Below are 15,985 nucleotides of genomic sequence, written 5' to 3' on the forward strand. Positions count from 1 at the left end.
CTGACCCAGGGATTGAAAAAAGGTCTCCTGCATTATAGGTGGATTCTTTACTGTCTGAGCCACCAGGGAAACCCCCTTGAAGGAGTTACCACAGGATACATTTAAGACTACGTTGCAGGAGAAAACTGCTAGCAGCAGGTTCCCTGGGACCCCAAACAAAAGTCGTTTTGAACATTTGACAGCTATTGCCAAATGGCCTTTAAACCAGTTCATACTCCCAATAATAGTGAGTGACACTGTTTCATCACACCCTGGCCAGCACTGGCTATTACACAACTTTTGAACGTTCGTCAGTCAGATATGTGGACAAGGGAATGTCCTGGTTGTTTTCTAGACTCTTGGCTCTATTCCATTGATCTCTCAGGTCATCCTTATCTCAGTCCATTCTTATCTCATGCCTGTTTCTTTAGCTGGGCTTCCCAGGTGGCGCAGTGGTAAACAATCCACCTGCAATGCCGGAGACTCAGAGGCGCAGGTTCGATCCCTGGGTCAGGAAGATCCCCTGGAGGAAGGAATGGCACCCCACTCCAGTACTCTTGCCTGAGAAATCCCATGGACGGAGGAGCCCGGCGGCTACAGTCTATAGGGTCGCAAAGAGTCTGACACAACTGATCAAGCACACGCTCTCTCTTAAGTGTGATGTTGAGCCCTTTTTATGCGTTTCCTGTGGACGCTTGTTTTTCAATAAACTTCCAGTTCGAGGTAACTGTTCTTCGTTCTCTTGATCATTTAATGAGCATGAAAAGGGAACCACGAAATCCCTATTTGTCCCCAGTTTGCACTACATTTTGACTTTATGTTACTTTTTTTTCCCTCAGGTAAAAACTTTAACTTTTCTGTTAGTCACAGTGGTGAAGAAGCAGGCTTTCTTTGATGGTTTGGGGTTACAGGAGACTAGAGCCCCTTGCTGGGTCTCAGTGTTGCCTACATTTAAGTAAGATCTTTGCACTTTGCAAGTCCACTCAGCTTTGACAATCTTCCTTCCCTCCAGGTGACGTGGATAAAAGGGAACCCTCCTACATGGTTCGTGGGAATGTAAACTGGTGCAGCCATTGTGGAGAGCAGTATGGAGGTTCCTCAGAAAACTAAAAATACAATTACCATATGAGCCAGCAATCCCTCTACTGGGCATATATCTGGAGAAAACTCTAATTCTAAAAGATGTATGCACCCCAGTGTTCATAGCAGCACTATTTCCAAAAGCCAAGACACAGAAGCCACCTAAATGTCCATTGACAGATGATTGGATCAAGAAGATATACGTAATGGAATACTACTCAGCCATAAAAAAGGATGGAATAATGCCATTTGCAGCAACATGGATGCAGCTAGAGCTGCTCATACTAAGTGAAATAAGTTGGGAAGAGAAAGACAAATACCATATGATATCATTTATATGTGGAATCTAAAATATGACAAATTAACCTATCTATGAAACAGACTCAGATTGTTATTGCCCAGGAAGAGGGGCCTAGAGGAGGAATGGAGTGGGAGGTTGGGGTTCAAAAATCTACGCTATTATTTATGTATAAATATTACTGTATAGCACAGAGAACTATATTCAGTATCCTATGATAAACCATGATGGAAAAGAACACTAAAAAAGAATATATATATCTGAATGGCTTTACTTTACAGCAGAAGTTAACACAGCATTGTAAGTCAACTCTACTTCATTTAAAAGATTAAAAGAAAACAATTTTAAAACAGGAAAACTTCGTCCCCTTCAAGATGATCTACGATCCACCCAACTTTCCCTCTGCAACTTTTGCAATTTTATTTTCTACATTTGATCTGTTGGGAATTTATTTTGATATCAGGAGTGAGCTGTTTTTCCCTAGTTACCTACTGTCCCAAGACCACTTTCTGCATAATTCCTCTTTCCCACACCAGTTTGAAACTCCACCTGTACTGCACGCTTTGTAGATTTGGGTAGCTCTGTTTCTTCAGTCTGTACTGAACCGTTGTAATTATTGCAGGCTCATCATACAGTTTAATATTTATCAGATAAATAGTCCTGCAGCCAGGCCTCTTGCACGACTGACCTATCTCTCTGTTTTCTGTGTGTTTATTTTGGATGTTTCCCTCCTTATTCTCACATGTTGACAGTTTTAAAAACAGCCAGCCTGCCCTCATAGGAAATGCTTCAGTTAAGGGCATACAGAATCATGGAAAAACAGTGGGAGGGAAAGTTTTGCTTCAGAGATTTGCCCTTGAACATTCTGGAAGTGCTCACATTTCTTATCAAAGTGTGAAAGTCACAGGGGAAACACCCAGAACAAGCCTGGAGCGTGAGAGCAGGCCTTAATGGCTGACATTGGCTACACATTGACCAATGTTCCACACTGTTCCCACTGAGGTGGGGGCCCCACGGCTTTACTTTACTTGAGCGTGACCAGACTTGTACTCTCTGCAAACCCTCTTGCTTTTCCAGTTTTGCAAGAATAGAAGAGCCCAGGTTGGAATTTTAAAAACTGACCCTTGGGAAGCTTAAAAACTTTCCAACTGAAAACACGTTGATGGAAAAAAAAACTCAAATACACATCGAAAGAGGACAGCAAAAGCTTTCTTCCAAGATCTGCAGCACAGCTTGTTTACTCGGCAGCCAGAGATGATGTGGTGTCTGCAGCCAACGAGGGCGTTTGACTTCGTGGCTTTTTTTAGGGAGTGAGGGGCTTCACCCTGAGGTATATGGGATCTTATTTCCCTGACCAGGGAGGGAACCTGTGCCCTCTGCATTGGAAGGGCGGAGTCTTAACCACTGGACTGCCAAAGAAGTCCCTTGTGGCTTTTTTAATATAGGGAAAATTATAAAGGAGAATCTCTATAGTACCATCTCCTCCCAAAAAGGTCCATGATCCAGACTTTTTTTACTACAATTTTTAAAAATAGCATTGAAATTCACATGACATAAAATTAACCATTTTAAAGTGTCTAGTTCAGTGGCATTTAGTAATCACAGTTTGGGGCAACCACCACCTCTATCTAGACCCAGAATATTTTCATCAACCCAAAAGGAAACCCTGAACTCATTAAGCAATAGAAGTGTGACAGTCTTAGGGGAACCCATTCACCCTCCCTGCAGCCCTGACGACCACTATCTACTTTCTGTCTCTACAGATTTCCCAGTTCTGGACATTTCATATAAATAGAATCACATAATATGTGGCCTTTCATGCCTGGCTTCTCTTACTTTCCCTTCTCCAGGGGATCTTCCCAACTCAGGGATCGAACCCAGATCTCCTGTACGGCAAGCTGATTCTTTACCAGCTGAGCCACAAGGGAAGGCCAAGAATACTGGAGTGTGTAGCCTATCCCTTCTCCAGGGGAATCTTCCTGACCCAGGAATTGAACCAAGGTCTCCTGCATTGAGGTCCAGCCACATGTAGTGTATGTCAGCACTTCACACAATTTTATGACTGAATATTGACTACTTAAAAAAACACCCAATATGGGACTTCCCTGGTGGCCTAGTGGTTAGGACTCCTGAGCTTATACTGCAGGTGGCATGGGTTTGATCCCTGCTTGGGGATCTAAGATTCTGCAAGCTGCAGGTGCAGCCAAACAAACAAACAAATCACCCAATATGAGTGCATGGTTAGAAACTGACAAAGTACAGGCAGTCAAAATAAAGTATGGACAGCTGAAAAGCCTCCCTTATACCCCCTTCACCTGGCCTCCAGCTGGCCTCCACCCAGTCCCAAGCTCTAAGGGTGAGCTTGCGAGCTTAGTCACTCAGTCATGTCCGACTTTTTCAATCCTATGGACTATAATCTGCCAGGCTCCTTTGTCCATGCAATTTTCCAGGAAAGAATAGTGGAATGGCTTGCCATTTCCTCCTCCAGGGGATCTTCTCGACCCAGAAGTTGGACCCACGTCTCCTGTGTCTCTTGCATTGCAGGTGGCTTCATTACCAGCTCGGGCATTGGGGAAGCCCCATTCCCATTCTAAGGGTAATCACTCTAAAATAAATATATGTACCTGTACCTTCCTAAAACAAATATATTTGTATGCATTTATTAACATAACAATGCATGTTTATTTCTTCTTATAAAATATTCAACAAAAGATATCCTAATGCACCTTTTTTTTTGGCAGCACAGTTTGTTCACTGAATAATATGGCTTGGATGAAATTTACTTTGCAAGGTGGATGGGGAAGGGGATGGGAGGGAGATGGGCAGGGTGCAGAATAGAGTTTGGTGAGGGGGAACCTTAGGCATTTAGGGGGCTGCACAGGTGGACTCCATTTGTGAAAATGAATCCAGCTGAACACATATGATACACCTACCTTTCAGAAAAAGGTTTTAAAAATATGGCCTGACAGCGCTCAGTGATCCATTTTATCCTGACAACCGCACAGTGTTCTCTTCTATGGTGTCACATAAATCTTTGGAAGACTATTTCCAGTTTCCACCTCTTATAAAAACGCTGTAATCAGCAGTCCTGGCATCCCTCAGCACAGTTTGATGAATGTATTTTAAACTTTGATGGCCAGAACCATGTCACTCTCAGGAGAATGTACCGATTTCCATGCCTATTAAGAACACTTGCGTAGAGTCTGCTAAGTTGCAGGTTTTCCCCTTTCAGCACTTTGAATGTATCGTGCCATTCTCTTTAAAAAAACAACAAGGAATAGCCGGTAGCCTGCTCACCCAAACTCTCTCCAGCGCTGGGCACCCCTAAACTTTTGCATTATTGCCCAGTTGTTATGTGAATGATGAGATCGCATGACTGTGTGGCTTTGCACTTGTTTTAATCATGCATGGAAGAGGTGGGGAAGCAGGGTGGTATCTTAGATAACAGCCTATCTTAGAAGCCCGGGCTCCAAACCTGGCTGTGTCACTGGCCAGTGGGGTGAGCTTAGCCTGGTTATTGACCTCTAGATGATGTTTCCTAATCTATAAAAATGGGGAGGAGCATAATACCACCTCCCTCCCCGCTATTATTATTATTTTTAGGCTTAAATAAAATATTGTGGCTTCCCTGGTGGCTCAACGGTAAAGAATCCACTTACGATGCAGGAGATGTAGGTTTGATTCCTGGGTCAGGAAGATCCCCTGGAGAAGAAAATGGCAACCCACTCCAGTATTCTTGCCTGGGAAATCCCATGGACAGAGGAGCCTGGCAGGCTACGGTTCAAAGGGTTGTACAAAAGAGTCGGACACAACTGAGCGACTGAACAATTACTTCTTTTTTTATCTAAACACTTATTAATTTCTTTTTAAATGTACGACTGTGATCCTTCTGAAAGGTAATGGCATACAAAGCAGGAAGTAGAGAGCCCTACTTTAGTAAAGAACTTTAGGCCTTTATTCCAAATGGCTGTTCAGTTGCCCTAACACTAGCTATGCTTAGAAAATCCTTTCTCCCCTGCTAACTCAAAATAAATTTCTACTTCTGGACTCGTTATTCTGTCCCACTGTTTTGTTGGTCTATTTCTTTCTTTCTTTCTTTTTTTTTAATTAAAGAGCATAATTGATTTACAATATTGTGTTAGTTTCAGTTTTCCAGTAGTCATGTACAGATTTGAGAGTTGGACCATAAAGAAGGCTGAGCGCTGAAGAACTGATGGTTTTGAACTGTGGTGCAGGAGGAGACTCTTGAGAGTCCCCTGGACACCAAAGAGATCAAACCAGTCCATCCTAAAGGAAATCAGTCCTGCATATTTGTTGAAAGGACTGATGCTGAAGTTGAAGCTCCAATACTTTGGTCACCTCATGCGAAGAGCCAACTCATTGGAAAAGACCTGACTCATTGGAAAAGACCCTGATGCAGGGAAAGATCGAAGGCAGGAGAAGAAGGGGGCAACAGAGGATGAGATGGTTGGATGGCATCACTGATTCAATGGACATGAGTTTAAGCAAATCCGGGAGATAGCGAAGGACAGGAAAGCCTGGTGTGCTGCAGTCCGTGGGGTCTGTCTTGTTCCTGGCTGTCTCAAGGTAGATGACCAATAAATTCTGGCTAAACAGAATCATGAATGGATGACCAAACTGTGCCTTCTGTCCCTCCTGACTGTATGCAAGCCGCTCCTCCCAGCATCGCTCCACCCCCACCCCCTTGCCCTGGAGGCACCTCTGGCCGGGCCTTGCTCCAAGGTGCACCACAAACAGAACACTGCTCCATCCAAGAGACAGTCTGAGAGGCTTCCTTGGAGACTTCCCCCGTACCCCACAGAGCCCCATCCCCGGGTCTTCCCCCACCTCGAGTCACATTCCCCCCACTACCAGTCTTTCCTGGTGGATTGGGTCTAACTGGAGGGAGTGATTGCTCCTGGGAGGTACTTAAAGATCTTGGCCAAATCCGGCTTTCCCCCTAGAGGGGCGGAGGTGAGGACCCAACAAATTAACCTCTGACCGGGTTCTTTGTGTCTCACACTGCAATGGCAAGCCACTCCAGTACTCTTGCAAGAAATCCCATGGATGGAGGAGCCTGGTAGGCTGCAGTCTGTGGGGTCGCTAAGGGTCGGACACGACTGAGCAAATTCACTTTCACTTTTCACTTTCACACATTGGAGAAGGAGATGGCAACCCTCTCCAGTGTTCTTGCCTGGAGAATCCCAGGGACGGGGGAGCCTGGTGGGCTTCCGTCTATGGGGTCACACAGAGTCAGACACGACTGAAGTGACTTAGCAGCAACTCCAGGGTGTAATTAGCTCCCCTGTCCTCAGAGTCCAGCTTCCCTTTGGTCTCCAGGGCATCACATGACTCTGGTACAGTGGTCACCATGGTTCAGGGGTCCCTAACAGGGGAGGGGCTTGGGTGGAAGGAAATTTAACTCAATTTTTCGCTGAAAATAACGTTAAATTCTGTCTGAGGGGAAGAGAGGGTTTTCATCTTCTAGCTGCTTTTAAAAGCAAACTTGCCCTTTCAGGTAATCCACTCCACCAGTAACCTGTTCTAGAAACTTCTAGAAACCCCAGGATCTGGGGTGGGGAGGTAGTTTTCACATTGGTGGCAGGTCATATAGCAGTGGTGACAGATATCTTGATAACTTTCTCTCATGGAAAATTGATGATCCTTCCAGCTTGAACACAGGTTTGACAAGAGCTCACGCTGGGGCTTCCCAGGTGGTAAGGAACTGGCCTGCAATGCAGGAGCTGTAAGAGATGAGGGTTCGATCCCTGGGTTGGGAAGATCCCCTGGAGGAGGGCATGGCAACCCACTCTAGTATTCTCACCTGGAGACTCCCATGGACAGAGGAGTCTGGAGGGCTACAGTCCATAGGGTTGCAAAGAGTCAAATACGACAGGAGCAACTTAGCACGCACACGCCCCAGGCTGGGAGTCTACGACAGTGTGTATCGTTCAGTGTGGGGGGAACCCTTTCCTCAAATTAAACAGTTCATGCCTCTGGCATCTATAAGAGACTCAACAATCACTTAGTTTGCTAAACTTTATTTGATAACATGTACAATTACATTTACTAATCATGGTGTCAATTTGTTCACAATGACGCCCTAAGGGACCTGATTTTGAAATCAGGAGCTGGAGAGCCACAAGCTTGAAAGGCCAGTTCACTCCCGTGTTTTGTTTTGCTTCGACCCAAGGATAACCGTGATACAGACGGATGAAGAGCTGCAAACGGAAACCGTTTCCTTTTCTCCTGCATCCTCAGGCTCATCCGGAATTCTGAAATGAATGGTCATGAGAAACCTGCCCAATCACTAACATCTAACAACTGTCCACATCCTTTACCACAAAAATGTTAAGTCACAAGAGAGATCACAAAACTCTAACAGAATATGAACTACTGTGCGCCGTGCTGCTGTTTTGCCATCACACAATGCAGCATCACAGTAGGACAATAACATGTGGATTACAAAGGGAAACTTCTTTCAGAGTGTCTGTTTCATGACAGGGCATTTGCAGGACCAACTTCTCCCACTTGGAACCTTTCCTATCAGCTGCATTTACAAGAAAATTAGATTATATGCAAATAGACGGTGAAATCAACAAAATGGATAACTGTACCAAAACACTGATGAACACAAGGTAATATTTTGATAGCCTCTGGTGTGATTTGTTTGGCTTATGATACAAATAGTCACTTTTTAAAAATAAATATGTGAAAAAGTAGATTTGGATTACTTCTTTGAGCACATCTTGGGCTTCCCCAGAATACTGTCTGGAGATCATTGCGCTCGGCTAACCTGGCCCTCCCCCTCCTGCACACATAGGAGACAAGGCATCCTGGTCTATTCAGAGGGCACAAATGATCAGCCATTTTTAAAGAGTATTTTCCCATCTCTTCCTATAATGGGAGATTTGGTCTTCAGCCTCAAAGAGAGTTTGGGGGGGCATGGGATGGAAGTAGAGCCAGGAGACCCAGGAATGGCAGAGTCCTTCCCTCCCCATCATTCTTTTTTGGCTGAAGGTTTCCTACAAGGGTTTCACCCAAATGGGAATCCAAGTACCAGTTTACTACCAGAACCTTAAAGCAAACACTTCAAGGCGTAAGCGGCTAGGGACCTTACCACCTTCTGGTTAGAAAACTGGAGGATAGACACTGGAGACTAGTAGGAGTGAGGAAGTGAGGTCTGCAGAGACGAACCTGACTTAACCCACCCAATAGTCGAAGCAGAGCGAGGATGTAAGGGACCTCTTGACCTCGCCAGGCCCTGCAGAGAGAGGTTGGCTCACCATCCAGAAAAGGAAGCAGGGAATGGGGGAGAAAGGCCAAACATAGGCGACCATAACAGTGAACCAGCCTGTGAGTCACAGTGAATGTTCTAGAACCTTTGTAATGTACTTCGTGACTCTCCATCCTCTGAGGCTGTGTCTAGGAGGAGGTGAAAAAGCAGGCCCAACTGAGGAAAAAAAGCACAAAGACTCTTGAGAGTCCCTTGGACTGCAAGGATATCCAACCAGTCCATTCTAAAGGAGATCATTCCTGGGTGTTCATTGGAAGGACTGATGCTAAAGCTGAAACTCCAATACTCTGGCCACCTCATGCGACGAGTTGACTCACTGGAAAAGACTCTGATGCTGGGAGGGATTGGGGGCAGGAGGAGAAGGGGACGACAGAGAATGAGTTGGCTGGATGGCATCACCGACTCGATGGACATGAGTTTGAGTGAACTTCGGGAATTGGTGATGGACAGGGAGGCCTGGTGTGCTGCGATTCATGGGGTCGCAAAGAGTCGGACACAACTGAGCAACTGAACTGAACGCCTCCCTCCCTAACTCCTTCCAACTAAGACCTTATAAACCATTTACCTCTGAGAGTTGGATCTCTACAAAGTGAGTTCCTAAAACAATTAAAGGGCAACAAGAGCAGCTTTGTTCCCGCCTTGGAGCCTCTTTCTTGGTCTTCTTTCAACTGCTCAGGTGCAGATGGTCCCCCCACTATGTTCTGTGGATAAGTCAGAACAGCTCAAGAGGAGCAGCAGGGTGTGTTGGGAAAGATTTTTCACTTCCTGAGACTTTCTAAGTCTTTGAACATGTTGATCTCCCAGCCAAGCCTCCAGAAAACTCCAGCCTCAAGGCCTCCTACTCTGACAAACAACGTGACCCCAAACAATGCCATCCTTATTGAGGGAGATGGGTCAGATGAAGGGAGAGATGACTGGAGAATACCACAGAGACACACTCATCAACAAGGGATGGCTGAGTGGGTTTGCTCCGACCTCCTGTCTCCACAGGTATCCCCAAGTGTCGGCCTTCAGGGGCTCCTAGGAGGGGGGTCAGGGTTCTCGGTCTCTGAGGCCTCAATTGGTGGCTCACCTGCTTCCTCCACTGCACTGAGGTCCTCACCCACCATCTGACTCTCTGCCCCCTTGGGTTCCTGTGCCCCCACCTTCCACTGCTGCTCCTCCCCCTCCATCCACTTGTTGACACAACCCAAACGATTTCTGCCGTCATTCTCAGCACTGGAGGCATGCGGAGGGCCTTGTGGCTTGGGCTCTGGACCCTGTGAGGCTGAGGTTGGTGACTCATGGGACTGGGGGTCTCCAGGGGCCTTCTGGTCTGGTGCATCCCGGCTGGAGCCTGGCCCTTTCTTTGAAACCTCTGGCTTCTTCCTGGGGTCTTCCGAATCGACAAGAACACAAGAGACAGGGATCAAGCTCACCTTCTTTTGCTTCCTCATGTGGGCAGGGCTCTTTGCCGAGGCCCAGGCCATGGCCTTCTTCTTCGGGGCCCCTCCAGACCACCATCTTGGTCTGACTCAGAGGCAACTGCCCGGCTTGCAGCTACACGAGGCGGGTTTCTGGGAAACTTCCAGGCACATTTTACTGGGGGCTTCTTCAAAGCCAACCCCTCCCGCTTCACACATGGCTTTTTGTTGTTCCTGACACATTCCAACATCTCCCTATTTTTACCATCATCAGCTTCAGGATGCTTCAAGGAGGCCGAGCTGTGGGAATGGCTGCCTTGGGATTTCTTCCAGGGCACTGGTTCCTGCTTGGGAGTTTTTTTCTGCTTCTTTCTCCTGGAGCGAGTCAGAGCTCCAGCCTTTTGAACCAAAGGTTTAGGAGCGTCACCCCCATCTGCCACGTCATTCCAGCCATCCAGGTTCTCCATCTTCAAGGCAGAGCCCCTCTCTGCGGCCCTCCCTGGCTCCTTCTCGACCTTCCTCCCTGCTGCTGAAGCCCAGGATGCCACCGCTTGGGCCTCGCTTGGGCCTCGGCAAGCTCTTGCGCCCTAACTTCCTCCTGGCTGCGCATTTCGGCATCCACATAGTAGATGATTTGCATCACAGCCCCCAGAAGCACCCCCAAAGCTTCTGCCCAGTTCTCAGGGGACCGATTCTGGGTCTGGGGTGGTGAGGCCCTGCTGAGTTCAAGCAGGCGCACCACATCCTCCAAGGTGCGCTCCTCCGCGTCCAGGAATTCATTCAGGTTTTTTAAGAACTCAGCATCCTGGGTGGGGTCCCTGCAGACCACTCTCCAGATGCCCCCCCTTCCTGGGAACTCCCGGGGGTATGGCCCTCAGATTCACACCCTCCCCGACCTCAATGAGGGCAGCTTTGGCATTTTCTTCCCTCAAAAAAATCTTGTTGATCACGGAGAACGGGCCCAGTGGGGAGAGGACCCCATTCAAGGTCTCCTCGATTTCGGCTTGGCCACAGTCCTCTGGGATGCCCGTGACCAACAGGGACCTGTGGATGTCCGCTTCCATCCCCCGGCACCAGTCCTCCAAAAGGTTCGCCGCCATGGTCGTGGACACCGCGGGGCTCGATTCCCAGGTGTGCTGAAGCGTCTACGAGGCGGACCGCGCCTGCAGCGGTCCCTAAGCAGCAATCCTGAAAGGTGACAGGAGAGGGCGGTCAGAGAACCGATAAACACGGCCAGGCTCAGAGATCTCAGCTGCCCCCTCCAAGGTGGGCCCGCAAGAGGCCTCGCACTTTCCCAGGGCCTTCCTCCCCAAACCGGGCCCCGGGTGCTCACACGTGTCCTGATATCTGCCGAAAACCGCGCTCAGCCCCTCCCACCGGGGCTGGGTCTAGGCCCGCCCGGCAGGGATACGGCAGCCCCGCCTCTGATCGCCCAGACTAGCCACGGCGAGGCCGCCGGGATGCAGCGGCTGGCCAGGTGCCAGCTCGGGCCGCTCCAGCACGGATGCTCTGGACGACTGGCCCGGGACGCCAGCGTCCGCCCGCGCTGGGACTCCGGGCGCCTCTGCTAGCCCGGCAACCGCGCTGAGCCGAGGCAGGCATCCCAGCGCGCGCTTGCGCACTGACTCCCGCCAGCTGCCCGCGGTCTCCATGGCAACCGGCGGTGGCTCCGGAGCGCGTGGGCTGCGCAACTGGGCCTGGGGCGCGGCTGGGGACGCGGCTGTTGACCTATTGGCCGAGCCAGGGATTTGCATGTTCTCCGATTGCGCCTCCTGACCCAGTCTTTCAACCCTTCTCTACTCAAAACGTGGGCCTCCAGGACGGGGGTTGGGGGCGCGCCAACTGCCCCTCTTATTCTCCTCTTTCCTGTTGGATTCAGCCAACAGGACCCCTACGAGACATCGGAAAGCGTAAGGCGAGAGGAGAGAGCGCCTTCAAGCCCCCTGAGTTTCCCTAACAAAAGCCATAGTTCTTGTTGAGAGCCATCTCAGCTACATTTTCTTGTTCCTGCAATATCCAGAAGTTTCTAGCAATGTCTTGACTCCCCCCTCTTCCCCTCCAAGCCTGGGGATGGTGCTTCACATTTCCTTGCCGGTTTCTTCAACCTCCTGCCTTCAGGCAGCCCCTTTTGTTTTGTTTGAACACCTTTATTAATGATTAATGAACCGCTCCTCAGTAACTCGGTTTGGGTTGCCATGTTTCCTGTCAGGCCCTCAGTGATACCGCTGGCAATGAGGCTTCCTAACTGTTCGATGTTCAACTAATAATTTGAGCTCTCTGAGTTCCTTGCTCTTCTTCACAGTAGGAATATCATTGATTCCAGGTGCAGTGATTGGCTGAGAGCTTTCCTGGGACTCAGAAAAATTATAGTGTTCACAGTTAGGGTGTTGTTTAGTCGCCAAGTCGTGTCTGACACTGTTGAGACCCCATGGACTGTAGCCTGCCAGGCTCCTCTGTCCATGGTATTTTCCAGGCAAGAATACTGGAGTGGGTTGCCATGCCCTTCTCCAGGGGATCTTTTGGACCCAGGGATCGAACCTGTGTGTCCTACTTGGCAGGCGGATTCTTTATTCTCAATTATAGTTTATTACAGGAAAAGGATACTGCTTAAGGTCAGCAAAGGGAAAAGAAAAGGGCAGAGTCTGGGAGAGAGTTGTATGGACGGGCTTACTTTTCCCACCAACGTGTGACAACATGTACGGAGTTTTAACCAGGGAAGCTCACCTGGGCCTTAGTGTCCAGGATTTTTTTCTTTTTATTTCCTGAGTCCATTTGCATGGAGCACACTTGTGGTTGACCTTAGTTACTCAGCCTTCAATATCTTCAGAAATCGAAGAGATGATGCAAGGCCCAAGGCCACGACCATCACTCACATTTTAGTACAGGATCCTGTAACGCTTAGCAGTTACCCAGGAGTCACAGAAGGGCTAGTTGGTTCTTTAAAATGGACAAGGTTTGGGAACTTCCCCAGTGGTCCAGTCGTTAGGACTCCATGCTGCCCCTGCAGGGGGCGTGGGTCCAGTCCCTGGTAGGGGAACTAAGATCCCACATGCCATGCAGTGTGGGCGAAAACAAAAAATAAAAAAATAAAAGGTATGGAGTTTGGACAACCCAGATTTGTTAAGTCTTCACTGCACGGATGCCTATAAGTGTTCCAATCAGGGGTCAGTCAGAGAAGAAGATTCTGAGTTAAGCATTCCAAAATATTTGAGAGATAATTTAAAATTTGTTATATATATATGTATGAACATACAAATATTTATTTGTAATTACATATATAATATACAATTACATGTAATTATAAATGTATATTTGTATGTATGTATATACGCATGTGTATATGTGTGTGTGTAAGAGAAGTCAGCCGCCTGCCCCTTCTCCCATCAGTGAACCACCCACAATTACCAGTGGATCTAAAAATAGATCTGAAGCACCCTTGGTAGGAGTCCTGGCTGTGGTTTCCATGACAACACTTCCAACTGCAGTTTCCATGACAATGGGTCCCTGCAGCCCCAACCCTTTCACCCATCTCTGCACTTTAGAGTTACCTTGGCATCCTCTTCTCCTTTTTACCTTTAGGTTTTTATTTTGTTTTCCTGTGTATTTTGGATGAGAATCTGCAGCATTTCCATAAATACTAAGGTCCTGGGGGCTCTGGGCTTCCACCCAGATTTCCCCTCCAGAGTAAATTGTAGTAACCCACCCTGGTGGTTCTATGACTCATCTGACTGGTTCTAGCCAGTTTGTGCTGTGAGAGCTCCTTCTTGCTCCGGAGTTTCTTCAGTTTGTACTTTCTAAATGTCCCAGGACATGGCTTTCCCCCTCACCGCTAACCTCCAGACTGCCAGCCTCAGCATCTGATGTCTCTACACATATTTCTGCAACTCATGTAATCATTAAAAATACACAGATCCTAGGGAATTCCCTGGTGGTCCAGTGGTTAGGACTCTATGCTCTCACTGCAGAGGACTGGGTGGGCAATAAGATCCCACAAGCCTCACAGCATGGCCAAAACAAACAAACAAAACCTACAGACTGTTTTCAAATACCAAAAATTTATTTATACATTTTTAAGTATTGTTAAAATACTCCAACCAGTCCATTCTAAAGGAGATCAATCCTGGGTGTTCATTGGAAGGACTGATGCTAAAGCTGAAACTCCAATACTTTGGCCACCTCATGCAACGAGTTGACTCACTGGAAAAGACTCTGATGCTGGGAGGGATTGGGGGCGGGAGGAGAAGGGGATGACAGAGCATGAGATGGCTGGATGGCATCACCGACTTGATGGACATGAGTTTGAGTGAACTCCGGGAGTTGGTGATGGACAGGGAGGCCTGGCGTGCTGTGATTCATGGGGTCGCAGAGAGTCAGACACAACTGAGCAACTGAACTGAACTGAACTGAAAATACTCCAGAAAAAAAACAGGAGGGTTGGGGAATAGATGAAACAAACTGGCTGAGGATTTACCTTGAAAAACTTTGTTATAGATGGAGGTCATTATACTATTCTTTCTGCTGTTGTTTTCATTTTAAAGTTTCCAAAATGAAAAAAAAAATGTTAATGAAAGAAAGAAAATGCCTTCTGTCTTTGGTATTTTCTTTTTTTGTTGTTGTTGTTTTGCTAAAATGGTTTAAAAAAGAGTAAAAGTTGTCCCCACAGGATTTTATTGTTTTGATCTTGACTAATAAAATAGAAAATAAAATACCATAAAATATCTTGTACTGTTTATCAGAGAGACAGTAGTCTTGAAGCAGGATCTTATTTCCCTGTCCAGGGGTTGAACCTAGCCTCCAGTCCACCAGGGCCTAGAGACTAGAAGCAAAGTTCCCCAATTCTTACCCTGTTTGAAAGCAAAACTGTTTCAAGGAGGCAAAAATTGCAAACAGGTACAAAGTTTATTATTACAGACATGGTGGCACAGCACAACGTACAGGAGAGCACACAGAGAAGCAGTTTATTTGTTTAAGTCAGAAGCAGGGTAGAAACCCAGAGAGGTGTGCGGGCTTCCTGAATGAGGAGGAGCGCAGTAAAGAGGTGATTTAAATCCCTCATACGGGACAATCCTTCCTGGTCTTTGTTTCAGTTCAGTTCAGTTCAGTCGCTCAGTCATATCCGACTCTTTGCGACCCCATGAGTCACAGCACGCCAGGCCTCCCTGTCCATCACCAACTCCCAGAGTTCACCCAAACTCATGTCCCTCGAGTCGGTGATGCCATCCAGCCATCTCATCCTCTGTTGTCCCCGTCTCTTCCTGCCCCCAATCCCTCCCAGCATCTGAGTCTTTTCCAATGAGTCAACCCTTCACATGAGGTGGCCAAAGTTTTGGAGTTTCAGCTTTAGCATCAGTCCTTCCAATGAACACCCAGAACTGATCTCCTTTAGGATGGACTGGTTGGATCTCCTTGCAGTCCGAGGGACTCTCAAGAGTCTTCTCCAGCACCACAGTTCAAAAGCATCAATTCTTTGGTCTTTTTTTTACATTTGGCCAATTATCTTGTTTCTCTCTTCACACCTGCGTGGTCTCAGGACCCTCCCCAAGATGCGTGGGCAAGTTTTATCAAAGATGGATCCCACCACAGATGCACAGAGTTGGACACGACCGAATGTCATGCATGTCCTGTGGTGCCTGTCCGCACTTGATTTAGGTTGGAGCCCACTCCCTTTTTGACCCCCAAGGAGACTTCCTGCGTAGACGGGGAAGTCTTCCTTGACCCCAGGAGTGGTCTTCTTGTCTCTTTACTTCAGCAGAGCTCAGCTTCTCTCACTAGCTTTGTCCTTGGAGTGTCTGGGTGACAACAAAGCTTCAATTTTACTCCACTTGACAAGCACGGTGTCCAGCCTGGAGGCCCATCTGTTTCCTACTTCAGCACTACAACTTTCTTTCTTTCTTTCTTTTTTTTTTTTAAAGACTTATTTGTTTATTT

The 15,985-nt window shown here is 47.6% G+C and overlaps 1 protein-coding gene across 1 annotated transcript; it reads right to left on the bottom strand.

Annotated features, from left to right (window-relative positions):
- Positions 1 to 9,165: 9,165 nt before the first annotated feature.
- Positions 9,166 to 11,650, bottom strand: PNMA8A (PNMA family member 8A). Its single transcript, XM_055411800.2, is given in 5 exon segments — positions 9,166 to 10,140; positions 10,143 to 10,617; positions 10,620 to 10,922; positions 10,924 to 11,245; positions 11,391 to 11,650. Coding segments are annotated over 4 exon segments (1,488 nt in total). The 5' UTR covers positions 11,158 to 11,245; positions 11,391 to 11,650; the 3' UTR covers positions 9,166 to 9,664.
- Positions 11,651 to 15,985: the final 4,335 nt, after the last annotated feature.

The sequence above is a fragment of the Moschus berezovskii genome, chromosome 22, assembly GCF_049115385.1.
Source record: "Moschus berezovskii isolate FMDL1 chromosome 22, NW_MosBer_1.0, whole genome shotgun sequence".
NCBI classification, from domain to species: domain Eukaryota; kingdom Metazoa; phylum Chordata; class Mammalia; order Artiodactyla; family Moschidae; genus Moschus; species Moschus berezovskii.